The sequence below is a fragment of the Anarhichas minor genome, unplaced genomic scaffold, assembly GCF_050575085.1.
Source record: "Anarhichas minor isolate MPS153535 unplaced genomic scaffold, ASM5057508v1 ptg000041l, whole genome shotgun sequence".
NCBI lineage: Eukaryota > Metazoa > Chordata > Actinopteri > Perciformes > Anarhichadidae > Anarhichas > Anarhichas minor.
Genome location: NW_027466487.1, coordinates 6,595,472 through 6,617,029, shown reverse-complemented (window position 1 = coordinate 6,617,029; position 21,558 = coordinate 6,595,472). Strand labels below are relative to the sequence as shown.

The window sequence follows — 21,558 nt, the reverse complement described above, 5'->3', positions numbered from 1 at the left end:
CTGGCAAAAAGAACATTGTATTCTCATAAAAACAGAAAGGTAATGACATGGACTAACCAAACATGCTCAATCCTTGGCGGAGATACTGAGGATTCTCTGATGAGTACATGGTTGAATGAAATCCTTGATGTTTCTCCCAAAAAGAATAATATGTCCCTTTAAAATCTCTCGTCCAAAACACACAAAAATCCAGCTAAAGAAACATCTTTAATCCAAAAATCTAGAGCTGATATTGCAGGGATGCTCACAGATGACAAGTGCCCAATGGTGTCCGTTTCATCCCCACAGGTTGCGGTCATCATTCACAATAATAACTGAATCATAGTGATTTCAAGATATGGCATGGAGAGGGAACCTTTAGTTCCAATGCGAGTACAAATGAAATAAATCTGTCAAGTGGAGTCCATCTCTCCGGATCGCATATCTAATAACGGAAACATCAGTGGACAAAATCTACTATAAACGATTGCAATACAAAACGCAACTCAAGTTAAATTTGTAAGAAATGCAACCGTTGTGTTGACGACCGGCTGAAACGACGATTGTGATCGAAAGTAAGGTCCCTCCTCCCTTTGGTCTAATTACCCCCGATGCCCTCTCTTCCCTGTTTGTTTACATTACTCCAGCAGCTTGGTCGTGAAGGGGTTAATAAGGCCTCTAGCCCATCCACGGCCTGGATTAAAACATCCGCCAGGAAACTACGCAGTCTTTCTGGGCCATGTAAAACTCTGCTCTGCGCTACGATACAGCGGCAGACAGGTGGGCTTGTCAGCTATTAGGAAGTACAATAAGCCCCCGAGTGAACCAGCTCACTGTAAGAGGGGTTGGAATCGATCAGGCTAAAGCAAAACTGCAACAAGCGAAATGGGGCGATCAAAGCTAAGGTGATCCGCCTAACTTGGAAGAGCGTCGAAAGAAACTGCCTAATGTCCAAGTACGAGCTATTTAGTCACACACATACTTTTAATACTTGTTGATTCGTGTAATAAACCAATTTAGCGACCTCTTGAAACAACAAGAGCCTCGTGTGCGCCGCTCCAAATTGGACCAACCTCTCGGGAACGCCCCTGGTCGTGCACCCGCCGTTCAAACAGAGGCGAGAGAAACGCAATTGTTCTCATGTCGCAACTACAAAAGGCGTATTCACGCGCACTGGCTTCCCAAAATAATCCAGCAACGACTGTTTGACAAGTGCATTTCACCAAATACTAACTTGTTTTTTTCCAATTCGCTGCTAGCAGAATTGTACTGTGCACCTGTCTTAACCTGACAGCTCAGTTAACACCTACACAACATCCGAAATCGCCTATAAAAAGGATGGCGACCAACTTCAGTTCATCCGTGTTTACTCGGCATTTAGCAAGCGTCGTTGCCTGTAAATCTGGTGCATTCATCCATCACCCATCAGCTGGTTATCAAGAGAGCTATCAACACTACTGTATATCCACTCCGAGCTCTTGGCTGGTCCCTGTGCAGTCCTATCCTACCTAGGACTTGACGTTAGCTAGCAACTGATGGATAAAAGCCACCACTGTGCGGGCTCCTCGCTTCAATCGGCGAGGAGAAAAGGGGGAGAAATCGCGGTTCGTTGTCATCTTCAAGGCAGCGAACGAAGCCCCAGTATTGGACCTACACCGGACGGGGGATGCTTCGCATGAAGCGACACAGAAATATCAGGTTAAAGCCGCTGCTGGTATCCGTCTCCGTCTGCAGCAGGTTAGCTAGCCACTTCGTGAGGACGACATCGGAGCGCGCACGCCGTCCAGTTCACTTAATACTTGATGTTACGAGTGTTGTTGTGGTCCTGAAAAGTCCTCGTTTAGCATCTCACCAGCTCCTAGACCGTGATTACTCCCTTATTTGTGTCTCGTTCTCTCGCCCTTTCTTCCTCTTTCCCTCCCTCTTCCTCTTGTTGTAAACTAGGCTGCTTTGCCCCCCCCTGTAGTCGCCCCCTCCCCTTCTCGTCCTGTCAACCTCGCCCAGCCTTGTCCCGCCTCTCTCGGCCTATTCCACTCAGCTATTGGCCAAAGCAGTCCCCTGTCATCGCCGCGCCGCGGACCCTGATTGGTCAGAGTGTGCACTGGAATGTCAGTAATATGCAAATTATACCCGATTTCACGACCAACGGCTCTTCTTGCCACATAAACTGACTTAACTTACTTAACTCAAATATACAATAACAATAAAATAAAATAAAAACCATCGTATAGTTCCAGTATATTTTTGTGGAAACACCAGCTGGCATTCAAGTTATTAATCTAAAAGTATTTTTATGTTTTTTTCAGTTAGCCCACCCCCACGCTGTCATTGGTGCAAGAGTCGTAGTAAATCTTGACTGAAGCGTGAAACCACCAACCAAAAGCCGACATTCAGATGTAGGCCAACCAATGGCTTAACAGAAGTTGGACAAGATCCCGCCCCTCTTACAATTTCTCGGCAAAAGCTGTAATACCCATAAAGACCACCCGATGAAAGAAGGCGCTAGTGAGCTTTCTACTGTTTACTTTCCGCTCCTTTCGGTCTTTTTATGCAGTCTGCACGGGAGGCGGAGGGCTCTTGGGTCAAGATGACAATGCACATCCACGTACAATAAACCTATTATGATTATGCACAGTCATTCGGCGTGCTATTTGTGTGTTTTAAGTGTTTCCATGCAAACACAAATGCTGCCTGTATTATAAATCAGCAATATTCACTTATGAGAGGTATTATAAGTCCTTTATCTGGCAACTCTTACTTTGCGTTTGGGAATGCAACTAACAGCTGAGAGGCAAGTGATGTAACTTTCCACTATAAAAAGCCCCTTTTCCATCCCTCCATCGTGCAAATGTGCCTCCTCCAGACAGAATGTTCAATGTTCTGATGCAACACTCACGGGGACAGGAAGAGAGGGAGAAAAAGAGAGAGAAGAGAGTTGAAAACAGGAGTGTAGGGGTGGTCAGAAAGAGAGGGAAAAAGGGTGGAGAGGACCAGAGGGTAAAAATAGACTGAGAGTCATTTTCAGCAGGAGAGGCAGTGAGGGAGGGAGGCATGGAGGAGGTTGGGTGGGTGGGTGGAGAGAAAACAACTTGTGAAAACAGAACTTCTCTTAAAGAGAGGAAGGGCATGGGGGGGCCAGAGATGGGGGAGGCAAAGGGAGACAAAGGCAAAGCATTTTAAGATATAGATTTGAGGTATAACACAGCTAAGACTTTGGTTTCCCGTCATACTGTATGAGTCAAGAAGTCATGCTCAGTTTAGCTCATCTATCCATAAGACAAATACAATACTGGGAGGAGCTTAATAAGCCAGTCGGCTCATCAGGAGCTCAGTAACTGACCAATAAGGCAGTGAGAGCCACTGGCAGCAGCTGTCCTCAGGAGTAAAAAAGTAAACCCTCTCAGTCCTGGGTTTCATTTCCCTAAATGAAAAACGGTATTCAAACATCTAGTACATTGGCAGTGTACCTAAGCTCCTCCGGCTGTAGTCTGCAAGGCCATTGTCAGCATCTTGTGTCAAGTTAAAATATGGGGTGACTGTCTGTACGTCTTTTAAGACTTGGGGGGGGGGGGGGGGGGAGAGAGAGAGAGAGAGAGAGAGAGAGAGAGAGAGAGAGAGAGAGAGAGAGAGAGAGAGAGAGGGTTATCAACCGCACCGAGCTCTCAACAAATCAACCTCGGCCCACACAAAGTGCAGAAAGCGGAGGGAGTTGGACAGTTTGAGCAGCCACAGTAATCCCTCATCAGCCAGTGGTTACAACCCTGGGTAAACAATACAAGCCCTCGATAATGAACTTCGTCTGACCAATGATTCAGAGCAGAGTCTTTCCTTTTGGCCTGGTTTGTATACGCTGATACGTTCTAGAGTGACTCACAACTAAATGCTGCAAATACACTTGCGTAAAAAGTCACCGTTGTCTCCCTTCAGAGGTAATTTCGATCGTCATTCAGCAGCCATTTGGGCACAAAAGATTTAAGAAAAACCGTTGCATGTAAAGTTGCAAAAGAGGAGGTGAGGTAGACATGAGATGATGGTGGGAAACCACAGAATTCTAGTTCTTAGTCATATATATATAAAAGAGATAAGAGAGAGAGCGAGAAGGTGTGAAACAAAACAGGAGAGAAATTACCCTTCAGCTGAGCTTAGCCATCTCTCTCCCTACTGCAGTGCAATATCTGTGTAGGTGTACAGCGGCTTTCATTGGCTGTCTCCATCATGCTTTTAATGTGCATATGAATGCATGTCTCTCTCTCTCTCTCTCTCTACCCCCCCCCCCCCCATTACATCTGTCAAACACCACGTGACCTCACCTCCCTATACCTACACTTTGGAGGCGGAGCATCACCTTCGCTCACCCTCCCATCCCATCTCATCTCTCTCTCGTCCCTTTAATTCATCTTCCGCCCCTGTGCTCTGCGTCTCTCTCTCTCTCTCCGTCCAATTATAACTCGATTCACCAGTCCCTTTTGCAGTTACCATGGCAACAGCTCTGTTGGGGCATACAGGTCCCCGTGTCACTCGTGTGGTCAACACAGTCTGCCACTAGACCATAAGCATCTATTGCGTCAGAGTAAAGTCAAGCATTCATTTTTTACATGTCTTTTGGACACTGGACGCGATCATGGTTTGTTTTCTAGTTCCAGTTAAAGTAAACAACAACAAAGCTACTCTTTATTTCGTTCAATGTTGCAAAGGGAAGACTGCACCTCTGAGTATTGAAAAGAAAAATGGAAATTACTGGGAACTGAATAGATGTTGTCACCCACGAAACACACACACACACTCTGTGGCTTCACTTGAAGAGTCACTGACTCTCTCTTCTCAACGGTGAATAATCAGCATTGGGGGAAAAAAATACACGAAAGGCAAACTTGTGACCAGTGTTCGCAGACCCAGATTCCTTCATCCACTTTGTGAAGGAACTTGTAATGTTCGTGTTTGGCCATCTGGGGGCAGTACTGGCCTGCAGATAAATGGCCAATAGACGGGCAAGCAGCAGAAAAAAAACGGTGAAAAAGAGACTGTGGAGCTAGAGATGCAAGGAAAGGAGAGGAGGAGGAGGAGAGTGGGATGAAGGAGAGAAAAGACATTCCTGTGCTAAATAAAAACTCCTCTCATTCCAAACTTGTGAATGTGAGGAACACAGGAAACCTGTGAGCTCCTGAGAACAGTGAATGTGGGTTTCAACTGAGATCCTGAAGATGCAAATCTGAATTTTTGGTCCAACTTCAACATGCATGTAGTGAAAGTGTCCGACTAAGGAGCCCCACTGCACCAGTGCATTTTGAGAATCTCCCCAAAGTACGCTTCGCCCAATAGGAAAACAGGATTATTGTTGCACATTACTTTTTGTGGTAAGTGTTGAGGGGCTTCACATGTGCTTTTGGTGCCAGTCTGGATGTGCTGTGTGATCCAGATGTGGTTGTTGCCATGGCCAGGGAGGATATGCGGGGCTTTAAGAGTTACGTAAAGCAAGGGGCGGGGGGGGGGGGGAGCGGGGATGTTATTCCCGGGTATCCGTATCCGGGTAGACCAGGATGAAGAGAGCCAAGTCGAGAGGAGGGGAAGCGGAAAAAAAACACTGCAATGCGATGGAGTGAAGGGTTAAAACAAATGTGTCATAAATTTGTAGAAATAAAAATTTTGAAAAATGAGAAGGAAAGGAAAGCAAGAGGGCAGAGAAAATAATACGAATCTGAGTGTGAAATAACAAAAAAAAGTGTATTTGTACTGAAGGGAGTGTGACCTGTTTACTCAGTGTTATTTAATATTTAAACGCATCTCATACGACACTCATTGAAGATGCTGAAAGCGCCCAATAAAAGATGCTCTGCTTTAGAAACAATGACGCTGATGATAATTATGCTCACAGACACAATCATGCAGCACAGTGTGCGAGAGGCCGAGAGGCCGAGCGGTTTCACTACGTGGTCAAACTGAGAAATCCGGTGTTTCTGTTGAAACCCGAATTTGGAGACAAGAGAACAAAAAAAAAAAAAAAGACTCATGTGAGACCTTTACAGCAACAGAGTCATCTCGGTGCTCTCTATAAAAAGGACACCGTGCACACTTTTGAAGGAAGTTGACATTCAACAATGTTACAAAAGCAAAATATTTTCTAAATAAAATCCTATAATAAGGGTTGTTAATTTTCAAAAATAGGAAAAACAGGAGTAGAAGTGGCAAAATAATAAAATATATTCGACCTGAAACACTTTACAGGAAACCCTCCGATTATCATCATGTTGACTAAAACACCCAAAGACGGATTAAAGAGGAGCCAATAATAACCAAATGTTGGTGTGTACACACATGTCAGCATGTTGAGGTTCACACACACACACACACACACACACACACACACACACACACACACACACACACACACACACACACACACACACACACACACACACACACACACACACACACACACACACACACACACACACACACACACACACACACACACACACACACACACACACACACACACACACACACACACACACACACACACGGCTGCTATTCTCTAATTGCGAATATTCTGTGTTATGTTGTACCGCCTACATCGGTGTGATGTTTGCTTTGTTGCCATGGCAACAGACATTTGGGCGCTCACACATCATATCCGGTTCTCAATGATTGACGCTCGGTGACTCTGTGTCTCTCACACACACACACACACACACGTACGTGACACCATTAAAAAAAAAAAAAGAACCGGGCTCATCCTTCACCTTGCCGCTGATCCCTGAACAGTTTAGATTTTACAGGAAGTTACAGTTACATTTGATTTACTGACTAATTAACACGTTGTAGTTTGGAAAGCGCACACACACACACACACACACACACAGACACACACACAGAGAGACAACGTCCGCAGCTTTGTCTTAAAAGTGTGTGACAGTGTTAGATAAGGAGCTCAACTGAGCCGAGGGGGATTGATGCCTAAATTTAGTGTCAATTACAAAAACACAGAATATAAATGTGTGTGTGTGTGTGCAGGATTACAACGTATGTAACACAGACAAGAGAGGAGGAACTCACTGACTATCTAAGAATTGTTTGACATTTATTAAACTGCCCCCTTCGTCTTAAGTAGTGTGGTCTATTTTCCTTCTTACACATTAAATCAACACTTTTTATAAGATTGTTAAACTATTAGAACTGTATTGGTTTGCTTAATATGTTGTCCTTTTATTTCATTCACTCCTGATGAAATGAAAGTTCCTGCCTGACCACAGGAACATAGTACTGAACATTTAGTTTGCCTATTTGATTTATTCTTCTATTTCATTAAAAGGCCTGGTGTATGCTATCCCTGACTAGGTGTAATGTGCCATCATTGATAACTCATGGAGGATCATTTAAAACACTCTGGGCTTCATTGCTTTCTCCCTCACATGAACATAATTCTGACCAACATCAAATGTGGGTACTTTTTGACATAAATATGATAACATTGACACTGATCTGCTATGTATTACCATTACACAAATATAAACGTATTTAATACGATAATATAATCCAAGATCAAGAAGTGTCAGCACTATTCCTCCGGAGGGTTTTTACTGTAATTACTTTTGTTTTTGTTAAACAATTCCTAATGACTTCAGGGAATAACAATTGGCAAGATTTGTATAATAATATATTAATAATTAAGATAATTTGAAAAACACTAAATTAACCTTTTTAAAAGAAAATGTAGTGTTTACCATTTGCTCATATTTCACAAGCTGTTGAGACGACACCAACACCTACACAAAGTGGCACGTCACAAACACAACACACGTGTGATCGCACACACACACACACACACACACACACACACACACACACACACACACACACACACACACACACACACACACACACACACACACACACACACACACACACACACACACACACACACACACACACACACACGGTGTTTCCTACTTTCCCTCGTGCTTCACACTCTCCTACGACCATATGCAAAAGCTCACACACCCTTTCCAACTCCCACATGTGCTCCTCGCTCAACGATCTTCAACATAAATGCACACGCAAACAGGCAAGCGTGCATGCACACACACACACACACACACACACACACAAAGGACACTATTCATTCAGCGTCCTTTCAGCTGCAAAGGATCTGAGGAGGGAGCGTACGCTCAAAACGGCAGCGTTCCCTTTCCTGTCCACTTCTCTGTCACACTCGGGACAAGTCCACACACACACAGTGATAAGTACATACACACTGAGGGCAAAGGGCTCCGGTGAAGTGAATAGCACAAACTGATACTTTATGTCCATAAAAAACGGAGAAGTAGGCTCTTATTTTCAGCTGTGAATAATGCTCACACACTCTTTATAGTACAGTGTTTTCCCACACCGCAGCTTGAGAATCGAATTCTTCACACACCCACTCAATACACTGAAACGTACAACATATATCCTACACATAAACACACACACACACACTCCATTTAGAATCAACCCACCTCAGCATTAGAGGCCAAGAACTCAGCCCACACCTTGTTTCACTATATTGTGACATGAGTCACTAATAATCAAACAAACACATGAACATACACACAGAGAGAGTACGCGGAAATAGTTTGCAGTGAGTAAGAAGATAATAGTCGCTAGGATGAGGAAGTCACACACACACTCATACGCAAACGTTGGTCAGACATTTTCAAGAGTTTGACAACTGCAAGATAACTGTTGTTAAATGCTCCTCTTTTCCTCCATCGTCTTTATTAACAACTGCAAGATAACTGTTGTTAAATGCTCCTCTTTTCCTCCATCGTCTTTATTAACAACTGCAAGATAACTGTTGTTAAATGCTCCTCTTTTCCTCCATCGTCTTTATTAATCTGTGCTGTCGTCCTCCGAGGCATTCCTCATTCTCTTTCTAATCCTCTTTATTCTCTCTCTCTAAAACACTAAATCAAAAACAAGTTGATGGAAACTGGCCTACATACATGTAGCCCACTCGCTCCGTACCAACTCTTTTGCTTTCGTTGTGAAATGTTCATTTTCGTGCGTAGATCCGACGCAGGGAACGGCGACACTTCTTCACTCCTCCATTAATTTATTATTGTTCAGATTCTTATCGAACTTCCTCTTTGGTTACTGATATAAATCTATGCATCGTCTTGACTGTATAGTGTAGGTATGATTGCCACTCAGCCACACAGGTTTTGTCTATAATGACGTGGAATATAAGAGGTGCTCTCCAGTATCAACAAAGCTAATCAACGCACGATCTAATCACAATACCAAAAATACACAAAACACTCATACCCATGCATACATTTCCTTTTTTTGCACTCTCTCTCTTTCACTAATACACAGAAATAATTTAGCATGGGCTTACATGGCTGATCATTTAGTTTAGTGTTACGTGAGGCTGGTGGACAGAGCACTATGAAGCCATATGGGACAACAGAATGTTGTCTAACTGGAGCTTCTTTCACTGGGCATCACACACACACACACACACACACACACACACACACACACACACACACACACACACACACACACACACACACACAGGTCGTGGCCTGTTCATGTGAATCGAAGCCTCTGTTAAACTGTGGGTGTTATCAGACAAGTTAAGTTTAATTAAAAATCACTTTTAATACTTTGATCATCTTGAAGGAATATTTTTTAGCTAAATCAGATTTATTTGGTAAAGGAATGTGTTAATAGTTGGTTGGTATTTGATTTTATATATATATATATATATATATATATATATATAGGAAGAAACAAATAACTAAGCAAGGTCCTTTCTTTTTATTTTATTTAACAGAAAAATGTCCTTTTAAAATAAAGGCTTCAATACATCTTTCTCTTTCAACTGTGTGTGTGTGTGTGTGTGTGTGTGTGTGTGTGTGTGTGTGTACAAAATAAAAGTAAAGTAAAGCTACAGCTATAATTTGCCTAGTCATCTCATTATTTTAATACTAATGCCACGTGTAGTAGCTGCAACTGCATACACATTAATAAAGTGATTTTGTTTTCTCAGTTACTGCTCTGGTATTTTTCTAAAGACGGAGCTGCACTGTCACTGCATTTCTCTGTGGAGTCGCAGCTTCTGAGTGTAAGAATTAACTACTATTTTAATGCAAAATGCTGGTTAACCTGCAGCTAGTCCAAAGCCTGTAAACTAGTCTGAGTCGACACGCTGTGTGTGTCGACCTTTAAAAAGGGTATGACACAGGTCTAACAACAATTTAATTTAGTGAGTATACTCTATGGATGGTTATTAAATGGTACATGCAAACTAAATATGCAGAGAATTATGCCACACAATTGAGGATGTTGCAGCTGTTAGGTTGGGATAATATTGGGATTCATTAAAAATGAAAAAGAGGAAAAAGAGGATTTGTGTGTGCAGAGCTGAAATGTAGGAGTAAAGTTTGAGTGATATTTCAGGAAAGCTGTAACAGAAAGTCTTCTTGTGTGTGTAATTATTCTTCACTCTATGATACATTTTTCAACACATTATCCATAATTAATGTTATTATTTTCTCATTTACAAGATATATATATATATATATATTTTATTTTATTTTTTAATTCTTTTGGAATAAAGACACTAAACATATTACATTAAAACGTATTTCTGAAGATAATACAGCATTTAATATACATGTTCCACATATCTCCTGTTTTCTAACATGCAGCCCAATTCACACATTGTGAATAAAAGCTCCATAGTTTCCACATTTTCTCGTCATTCCTTCACAGCCACCGACCTCACACACAAAATACACCCACTCGAATACGCATCGATTCTCACCTGTGCCAGGACGTCCCATGATGATGTCCTTTCGTGGAGCGGGGTGAAGGCTTTCAGCCGGGAGGATCAGTGGCAGCAGAGCGGTGGGAGAAGGGTGACACGCAACCGGCTGCTGGACCTCACCCCTAAACCCTGTCCCCCTGTTCTCCTCTCGGTCCACAGAGCTGTCCGAGCTACTCGGTGCGGGGGCTGTGACTGCTGTGCTGACGGTAACTGACAGGGCCTGCAGGGGGGTGGCTGGGGTGGCGGTGGTGGGCAGGGAGGACGGTGTTGGGGAGACGAAGACTAAAGTTTGGGCTGGGCTCCGCAAGAGGACGGTGCCATTGGGAACTGTGGCTGCAGCAGCGTTAATGGGGACGGGAACCTGGAGGCCTGAAATTGGCTGAGGGGTGAGGGGTGCTAAGCCGATGTCTTTTGGTGAGGTTTTATCTGCTCCTCCATCGTTTCCAACTCCTCCTCTTTCTAAGAGACACTCAGGATTCCTCACAATGACAGGGGAGTCCCGCAGGGCCTGCTGGGAAACGGGGACCACACGACGAGGCCCTCCGTCGGGAGTGAGAGGGGAAGGGGGAGTCGGAGATACCAGCAGAGGAGGAGGGGAGACGGCAGTGGAGGATGGTGGCCTGCTGGACGAGGGGGTGGAGACTCCTCTGGGTCGGGAGAAGGTGGGTGTGTGTGTGCGGGAATGTGAGGCTGGTGTCTGGGGGGACAGCACCCTAAAAGAGTTGTTCAGCTCCCCCTGCTCCAGCTCTGTCTTGGGTGTGTAGTCGTGGTGGTGTGAGGGGAGGGGTGGTGGAGGAAGTGCGTCGGGCTTTCGTTTGCTGGGGCTCATGGGGACCGTAAACATCAGGTTGCTGTGGAAGGAGGGCTGCACACCTGAAGGGTGTCTCTCCCTTTCTCCTCCTCCTCCGGCTGAGGTCGTTACCTTACTGCCCCCTGCCCCCCCTCCCCCAGTACCGCTGGGCTGCCTGTGCCTCCGGGGTTGCAGGACCGGGGAGGCGGTAATCGGGGAGAAATTGGCGGGCCTGAAGCCGAACAGCGGAGAAGGTGAGGGAGAGGGGGCGGGGGAGAAGGGCGACTGGGTGGAGATGGGAGAAAAGGAGGGGGTGCCAGAGCGGGAGCTCCCTAAGGACACGAGCATGGTGGCGGCCTCGCACTCGTCAAAGTCAAAGCGGGACGACAGGTCATGGGGGAGGAGGGAGGGGAGGACCAGGCGGGGTCTGGAGTCTCCTCTGCTGCTGGTCTCACTGCTCTCTCTCGATGTGTCGTCCCACTCAAACTCACTGCTCGCTCTCCCCCGCAGGTCAGGGGTGACGGTCCCTGAGCTGCTGCCTCCTCCTCCCCCCGCTCCCGTCTCCATCTCTTTGCTCCTCATGGACAAGTGTCTTGAGCAGTATCCTCGACGCTGAGACTCCTTCATACAGCCCTCCCTGGAGCACAGCCTCCTCCACTGCTTACCGTTGAACTTCTTACGGATACCATTAGGCGTGCACACCACATCGCCCTTCTTGTACTTCTGCTGAGCCAATGACAGGGGAGTCCTGGAGTGAGAGGAGGTAGAGGAGGACCCCCCACCAGAAGTGGGAGTAGGGGTCTGAGTGGGAGTGGACTTTGATGGAGGTAGGCTTGGAGTGGTGCTGTTGATTTCAGACCCCAGTAAGGCAGGGGAACGGGGTGGCTGGGGACTCGCTAGGCTGGAGAGATGTGGGGGTGCCAGGCCTTGCACCAGAGAGAGGTGGGGTGAGGAGGGGGGGTAGCAGCTGGACTTGGAGACGATGTTTCTGTGCGGAGAGGTCCCAGCGTTCGTCTTGGGGCCGACAGTGAGCGCCATGTTAAAACGAGACACCTCAACGTCCTCCTCTGGCTGGTTCTGTCTCTCTCTGGCAGAGTAGTTCTCTCCGCAGTCATGAACTGTGCTGCCAGCTACACCAGGAGTCACGGTGGAGGAGCGGGATGGTGGGTGTGCGTTTCCGTAGGGCCCTCCTGCAACTCCTTCATGGGAAAAACCATGGCCCAACCTGGCTCCCCCTCCCAGCACCCCCATCCCAATACTTAACTGGCAAACTTCCCTCTCGACCTCCAACTCCTCCCTCCGCTCCCTCTCTTCCCTCTCCCTCTCACGCTCTCTTTCCTGGGCTCTCCCACCATCCCAATGCGGGACCTCCCAGGGAGGGGTGAGCAGCCTAAGACTTTGCCGGGACACCCACACGGCCTGAGAATTGGCATTGGCTCTCCTCTTCTCTTTCTCTTCGCCCACATCTGCATTGTCCAGCGTCTCTCTGTCTTCACTCAGGAGCACCTGGTAAGGAAAAGACACCCCGGGGTGGGGATCCACCTGAGTGACGACGCCCTCTCTGTACAGCAGGGGACCCCCCTCCTCTCCACCGAAGGGCACGCACACTTGGGTCCTGACAGCCACGGGTGCCATGCCAGGCGGTGGGGCGTCCAAAATGAACTCCACAGTGCTCTTGGCCACGGATGACGACGTCATCGCGGTGCCACCATGGAAAGGGTATTTAACAAGGGTCTCCTCTCCTTGGAGCTGGACTTCAACAGCGCCTCCACTCACCCTACGCACCACCCCCGGTCTGAACACAGGTGATAAAAGACAGGAGTCAACCTCCTTAACCCCAACCCCTCTCTCCATGGTCCTCTTCATCTGGCGAGCGAGAACTCTCTGGTTTTTCATGCCTTTGGCCAGAGCTTCAGCGAGTCCCTCTGAAAGCCGGGCCTCTTTCTGGTGCGAGTTATGGAGAGGAGCTGGGTAGCGGGAGTTCTTTTGATGAAGGCTCGCTCCTGTTGCTTCCATCCCGTCCAGGTCAGCCGAGTGCTCACTCGCCGTGTCAGTGGAGGAAGAGCGCACGGAGTTCGGGGCCCCTTCGGACTCGTTCTCCCCAGCTTGGGAATCTCTTTCCTGGGATTCTGCCGTCCTGAGGGTTTTATCCTCTGTGGAAACAAAGTGGTTTGCTTCTGGAGCTTTGCTATCCACAATTAGCACTGATGGCTGATTACCTGAGCAATTATTACTTCTGCTATTACTGCTGTTGATAAGAGTATTATGGCTACCGTCACTACGGTTAGCCATGTTGTTAATACCACTTGTAGTGTTACTTTTAGTACTACTATTTATACTAAAATGAATGCTGTTGTTAGTGCTTTTACTAATATTGTTACTACTCTTGAAATTATTATTGGGTGTATTCAAACTATCGCTGATTCTGCTGTGAATATTGCAGTAACTGTTGTGTATGAGTGCAGGGCTGGAGGTAGTAATGGTAGTCAGGCTACTTGCATTGTTTGCAAAGTGCTCATATGTGTATTTTTTCTTGGGTACACGAGCCTTAAATGTGGCGGTTTTCCTGCTAGAGACAGAGCCTAAACTGGGGCTATGATTGGTGGTCGGAGGGGGCGTGGCTGTGGAGAGTGGCGTTGGGGTCGAGGTAGGAAATGCTACAATATCAGTGGACACTGCCTTATTTCCATTCGTGCCCACTGTCTTTCCCTTTTCTGTCTTTTCTTCTGCCTCTTTGTCTTCCCTCTCGACTGACTCCACAGGTTTCCGCGGCTCAGTGGACTCCTCCCTCGCGGGGGTATTGCTGCTCGTGATCGGCTCTTCGTTGGAGCTGACGGCCGTGTGCGAGATCTGCTTGCTTGTGGGAGTGCTGGGTGTCTGCTGTGTGGTTCTGACGAGCGTTTCCCTCTTGACTCTTTTGGGGTCTTTCTCTTGAAGGGGCTGAGAGCCCCCTCTCCTTCTCCCCCCTCTACCTCTGGTTAACGGGGGAGTGCGCCCTCTGTGTTTCTTTAATGGTCTCATCTCGTCTTCGCCGTTCACAAAGTGCAGATTTTGTGGGGTTTCACTTCTAAGGCACTCCTTTTTTCCCGTCTTTCTCCGTTTTCCTTGTCTCCCGTCCTTCTGTCCTCTGTATTGCAAGCTGGAAAGGAAGAGGGAGACACAGAAGACAGGGGGTCATTTATTATCTTCATAATCAAAAATTGCTGAGAATAAAAGTGACGTCATACCTGGAAGTGTGCTACACTGCACTGGCTATCACATTGGCTCTCGTTTACCCTCCATTTCTTCCTGATCCACTAAAGTGTGCATGCAAGCGTGTCTGCGTGTGATACTTGAAATAATAAAAATTTTAATTTCCCAGATTATTCTGGCCAAGTATGTCCGAGATCTGGTTAACCTTGTGTGATCATGAAATCACTTAGTGGGTTAGTTTACTCTCTTAAAATAGAGTTCAGTTAAAAAAAAAAAAAAAAAAGTAAAATTCGAGCCAAAAGAAAGAAATGTAAACAAACATCCAAGGTCTCTCACTTCAATTTGTCTCTTACTCCTGAATCCAACTATCTGTCGTTAATGAGGCCTACACTTATTTAATTTAAAATGCAGGCAGAGACAAAACTGATTTTCTCTCGGTCTCTCACACACACACACACACCTCCCCACTGTACTCCCTCCAGCTACTTCGACATGCGACAGGGTAGCTTTCTCACGCTATGCATTATAGACTGGATTCTCCGTGTTCGACGTCGGATCGCATCAACAACACAGCATTTATTTTGACTTCCATCGGGAGGAAAAGGGCTGGCAGTGGCCTGTGTGAGGTCACCCGACAACGTGAGAGAAAGAGAAAGAGAAGAGAGAGAGAGAGAGAGAGAGAGAGAGAGAGAGAGAGAGAGAGAGAGAGAGAGAGAGAGAGAGAGAGAGAGAGAGAGAGAGAGAGGTGGGAGTATGCGGCTGTTTGGCTGTTTGTTCAAATAGGCCGTTCTTGTGTAGTCATTGGGAATTTCCACAGTCATTCTAGCACTCGCTGGCCCTCTCTCACTCACAATGTCTCAGTCTTTCCCAGTCGTCTTTGGCTCTATCTCTCTATCTCTCACACACACGTTTCTACAAAAAGACAATATAATTGGAATAATCTGCCATGGCAAAATACGCCTAAAATGAGAGAAATTAAAAGGCTAGCACAGGTTTCGGCACAGTCACTGATGCAAGATTACAGGCTAAATACAGTCACACACACACACACACACACACACACACACACACACACACACACACACACACACACACACACACACACACACACACACACACACACACACACACACACACACACACACACACACACACACACACACACACACACACACACACACACACACAGTGTCCTAAACATTGGAAAAGATCGTTGCACACACAGATAAGGTGACCTTGTTGTTAACTGTTTGTTTGCTGTTACAAACAAAACACACTATAGACCAGTAACACCACCACCACTTCCAACTCCTGCGGTACAGAAAAGCATCTCTTCCTGGTCCTGAGTGACAAATAAACAACCACGTCTGCCCCCACGTTCAGTGTTTACTGTAGAAACAGGCATTGATCATCACCCTGGTATTTTTCTGCAGATACTAATCTTAAAAGCAGTACTGATGTTTCGTATTTCATTGCGACAGCACCGCGTGGGAAGCTTAACATCTGGAGTTTACCCACTGTACTGAAACTGTGATGCTTGGTGAAAAACACTGCTCTGTTAAAATGTTTATTCTTTTACCAACGACACAACTCTTCCTTAGAGTCTGAAGAACTGAAGAAGATGAGCACCAGTTACTCCAACGCTTCTCATTTAAATGTATGAAAATGAATTAAACAGATATGAGGTAAATATGAAGCTTCCCTGTCTAATGACTCACATAATGAATGCATCCTATGAACCCAAAATATCAGCCTTACTTTTGATATTAGTGCCGATAAGAAAATATATTTTTAAACAAACCCTGATGCCAATTAGCTGACCATACTTGTATACTAACACAAACTAAATCAAGAGATCATGAAGGGAAACTTCACAGTTCATCACTCCCTTTCTAGTTAAGAGTCTATTTTTCTAAATTAAATGTATAAATCTCAGACAAAGCATGGGGACAGAAGAAAGACAATCTGGACTGCAGGAAAGTCTACCATCTACCAGCACCAGTGCTGCTTCACCAGAGTAGACGCTGAGGCCTGGACTGGGCGTGTTGGTCCCACACTCTGTAAAGACAGGAAGGAGTCAGAGCCACTTCACTGACTGTCTGGCTCACTGGATTTCTCTGGAGGATCTGATCTTAGCTGAGAAAAATGTGTTTGTTCATGCTCATGGCCTTCGGAAAAACGCTGTAGGATTTGGCTGATAAGCCAGCAGCAGCCATTTGTGTATATTCACATTCTGTAACTCTGAAAGTACACAACAGAGTATGTGCTCACCGTGTAGATAACCGGAGTCTCAGAATTAGCCATCGACGACTTTTACGACATTTGTCACCGAACTAAAACTATCCATCACCCGAGTGTGCAAGCAGCAGTTCCATTTAAGTTGATGGAAATGCTTAAACTCTTCAAACGGGTGCACCCATTTGTGAATCCATCCTTAATGTGTGGACGAGCAATGAGCTCATCCACAGAGTTTAATTTGAAATTCCAGACAATATATCATATTGTAACATGTTGTAATTAAATTACAGGGATAAGTATGTGAATTCATGCAGGAGGCTTCTGTAATTCCAATGCTGCCTTGTAATAAATGGTATAGGATTTTAATGTTTCACATATAGTCCTAATTCTTCCCTATCAAAGGTCAACCCCAGAGTCCAGGAGCACGTCTGAATCGCTCCTCTTGGGTTTTTCGTGCATTAGTTATTGGGACTGAAAAATATAAAGGAATTTGTTGGAGAATCCTGATTGTGCTGTGGGATGCATCCAGACGAAGCAGAGTGGAACTCAGTCATAATTTAGGTGATTCAAGACGTCTGCACCTTCCAGTATTAGAGCGGGTTGAGAGTGAGATATGTGCTGCTCTGGTCTAAAGCGACTGTAAATCCCGAATAGACGGATAAACGACGGCTATCGCCTCCGTGGCGTTGGACCGGACTCCTCCTTCAACAGCAAAAAGATGCTGTTTCACCCAACACACACACACACACGGACACAATGCAACCCCCCCTGCACAGCATAGCAACATCAAACTTTACACACACTAAACGCTCTCCCTGGAATTTACAGTGCAGTCATGCATACACTGTTAAAATCTCTCTTGGACCAATATATTGTCTCATACTCACATATTCATTGTGCCGTATAAACACCCGTGTACACACACACACACGTTTTGCTTTTCTTTAATAAGAAACATAAAAAATAACTTTTATGATATCAAATTCTGATATTCAAAATATAGATGTTCAAGCAAAGAGCACCATGCTGGAGATTTCTTAGCAGGTCGCACAAGGGAACGTGCACGCCAGGAAATCTCATCTCAATGTCAACACTATAAGAAGAAGTTATTACTGGTCTATACAACTTTAATAAGCCTCAACCTTGATGCCAATTTATCTGGTTATTTGTTAGCCTATACATGGCACAGGATGTGTGTGTGTGTGTGTGTGTGTGTGTGTGAGAGACGTGGGGGCATGACTGCATGCGGCTGTCTTCAGGTTGTGTATACCTTGTTCAACGCTGCATTTTGCACTATATGTGAGTGTGTACGTAGTTACCAGGCACACTGCAGCTCATCCCTCTCCTAAAAAGCATTTTATGGGTGTCTGTATGGGCGCAGGGCTGCAGTGACGGGGACAGGGATGGAGCAGGGAGAGTATGTGCCACGGTACAACAGAAGAAGACAGTATGTGCCACGTACAACAAAGAAGAAGACAGTATGTGCCACGGTACAACAAAGAAGAAGACCGTATGTGCCACGGTACAACAAAGAAGAAGACCGTATGTGCCACGGTACAACAGAAGAAGACCGTATGTGCCACGGTACAACAGAAGAAGACCGTATGTGCCACGGTACAACAGAAGAAGAAGACAGTATATGTGCCACGGTACAACAGAAGAAGACAGTATGTGCCACGGTACAACAGAAGAAGACAGTATGTGCCACAGTACAACAGAAGAAGACAGTATGTGCCACGGTTCAACAGAAGAAGACAGTATGTGCCACGGTTCAACAGAAGAAGACAGTATGTGCCACGGTACAACAGAAGAAGACAGTATGTGCTACGGTACAACAGAAGAAGACAGTATGTGCCACGGTACAACAGAAGAAGACAGTATGTGCTACGGTACAACAGAAGAAGACAGTATGTGCCACGGTACAACAGAAGAAGACCGTATGTAAGCCTAGTGTGGCCCTTGTACACTCCTGCATGGCAGGGCGGCTTTGCCCTTAACTGGGTCACCGGGGAACACACTCACACATGAAACAGCAAAAAAAAAAAAAAAAAAAACGAAGAACATGCTCTCGGTTACACACACACACACACACACACACACACACACACACACACACACACACACACACACACACACACACACACACACACACACACACACACACGAGTGAGTGGGATGTGATCATTCATGCAACATGAGACGAGTGAAAGAAAACATTTCGTTCAGGTATTTGAGGTGTAGCAAGAGGCCGAGCTGGGAAGTGTGTGAGCATGCCAGTGTGTGTGACTGCGCTTGTTATGGAGAACATCCATTGTGACGTAGTATGAATACTGGCATGCTGTTTAGCGGCTGGCATATATGTGACACTGAATTACATAAATAAAAGAGAGAACATTGAGCCCTGGAATGTGTGCATTCTGAGCCCATATTGATCAAGAGGCCATACAAGCATAGATCAGAGGTGACTGTGATGCCACATCAATGACCAACTGCTCCACAATGTGCACAGATGCTTATATACGCACATGAGAGATGTGTCTTCTGCCTAAATGGAGGTACGAGGAATGCATGCCACGTTTGTAAAAAAATCTGCAAGACAGACCGAGGACACTTTAAAGTCTAAATGTCATCTAATTCCTGAGACTGTAAAATACACCCAAAGACAAAATATGACAAAAACTGTGAAGAACTGCCCAGTCACAGATGTCAAAGGGTGCATGCATTGCAGGAAAGTGGAGCGTTGACGAGGGGGGGGGAAAGCCGAGAAAAGACAAAACCTCCAGCTTCTTCTTTACGCTGATCTCTGCGAGTACTACGAGCGGCGCTTACACAATGTCAAAGGAGTATTATGACTCGAGGTAGTCAGCCGGTCTGCTCCGCTGCACGACAAACACAAACAACCCGTTTCAAGTGACATTTTTATTCTCCCAACTACAAAGAGCTTAATTATTTTCCTCATATGCATGCAGACGGATCTCACACTACAACGCCTAGTAGTGTGTACACGCAACCACTCCGCTGAAGCTTCCTTACTGGAGCCTGTAAGGTGACACTATGTGCATTTTAAAAAACTTAAAAAGCATGAATCTTTGTTGGTGTTTGGCTCTAGTAAGCGGCTCAGTAACGTTAGTAGTAGTGGTGGTGGTGGTGGTTGTAGTAGTCGTAGTACGCAACAGAATGACACCGTCAGCCAGACCTCAAGGAGACGGGATATTACACGCTGTCGTGTTTATATTTATGTATATATGTTCGTTCCGTTTTTTTTAATAAATTCTCTTGCGATGCTGTTGGTAAACATTTTGGGCTGCAATGCTGCAAAATAGGTCGGTCGCTTTTTGACTACGCGACGGTCAAGGAAAAGTCCTCAACATGTACCACAATGTAGTAATGACACCGGAGGAAGGCTGACATGTTTTTCCCCGGTCCGTCCGTGTGGGACTGCGGAAAAAAACATTAGAGAAAAGTTTTTAGGCTGTTACACCCCCCTGCACACCCCCCTCCTCTCTCTCTCTCTCTCTCTCTCTCTCTCTCGGCTCTTCCTCGGTGTCTCACTATTTCTTCGGACGGTGTTTCCTCGCTGCTCCTGAGAATGTAATATTCGTGTCAGTTGAGCGTCGCTACCTTCTGCTAACTTTAGTTTCAACTCACCCAAACAGAGCGTTTCCTCCTCGCAGCAGAACGATTTACGGTGTTATTGTGCCGATGAGGAGGCGGGCACAACTGTCGGTAACGTCCCTTCTTGGCTGTCGGCTCTGACGACTGCGCGGTCCGGACTCGCACTTTACTTTTCCTCCGCAAAACATGTCCTTACCCCCGCAGAAACTCAAACAAGGCTGTAAAAAAAACAAAAAACTATCGGTCTTCTTTTCCACTACAGTCACAAAATGGTGAATGAACCACCAACAGCTGGGCAAGCCGACCAATGAGAGGTCGCTGACAGTTACAGTAGCCAATCAGCGCCGGGCCTACAGACCAGGGGGCGTGGCTCGCTGTCAAAGTCCAGTTGACAGACGGGGGGATCCAGCCAATGGCGACGGAGGATGCTTAGCCAGACCGGTGTCCTGTCCCAAACTTTACAGTATCCAATAAGAGCTCTGGGAACCATAGGAACAGCGCGAGGGAGGGTCGAGAGGAGGGAGCAAATTACCGAGGGCCAATAGAAAGGCACAAATGCCCCCTCCGCTCCTGAAAAGAAGTATGTTTACCATAATTGACAGCACTAGTGCCATCCCTGAGCAGACGGTGATAATGCATCAATCTTTCTGCTGCTCCCTACAGACGTTGGTGCAGCAGGGTTAAACCACCACAATGCGGCGGTTTGTACTCTGTGGCCCAAGCATGCGAACTGTTGCATCAAGTGCATTTCAATAGTTCTTAAATTATTATTGAGGAAGGTGAAGAATACGCACGAGTGCGTGATTTAAAAGTTTCTTAATAAGGAGACAACACTTCAGTGCTGCAGACACAGCCGACGCATCGGTGCCCCTTTGCAAACTCGCTCTCCCTCTCTCCCTCTCCCTCTCCCTCTCTCTCACTTTTCTCTCAG

At 45.9% G+C, this 21,558-nt stretch overlaps 1 protein-coding gene across 3 annotated transcripts in view; it reads right to left on the bottom strand.

Moving 5' to 3' along the window:
* The window catches only part of cicb (capicua transcriptional repressor b), a 34,157-nt gene extending 13,264 nt beyond the window's left edge, over window positions 1-20,893 (bottom strand). For all 3 annotated transcript variants that reach the window (XR_012959087.1, XM_076108819.1, XM_076108820.1), the window contains exons 1-2: window positions 20,661-20,893; window positions 10,790-14,721 (exon numbers count right to left, since the gene is read on the bottom strand). Coding sequence is in view for 2 of the 3 variants with exons in the window: in XM_076108819.1 (XP_075964934.1) it covers window positions 10,790-14,603 (3,814 nt within the window). In the remaining variant the exon portion in view is untranslated. The remainder of the gene's footprint in view (window positions 1-10,789; window positions 14,722-20,660) is intronic.
* Window positions 20,894-21,558: the final 665 nt, after the last annotated feature.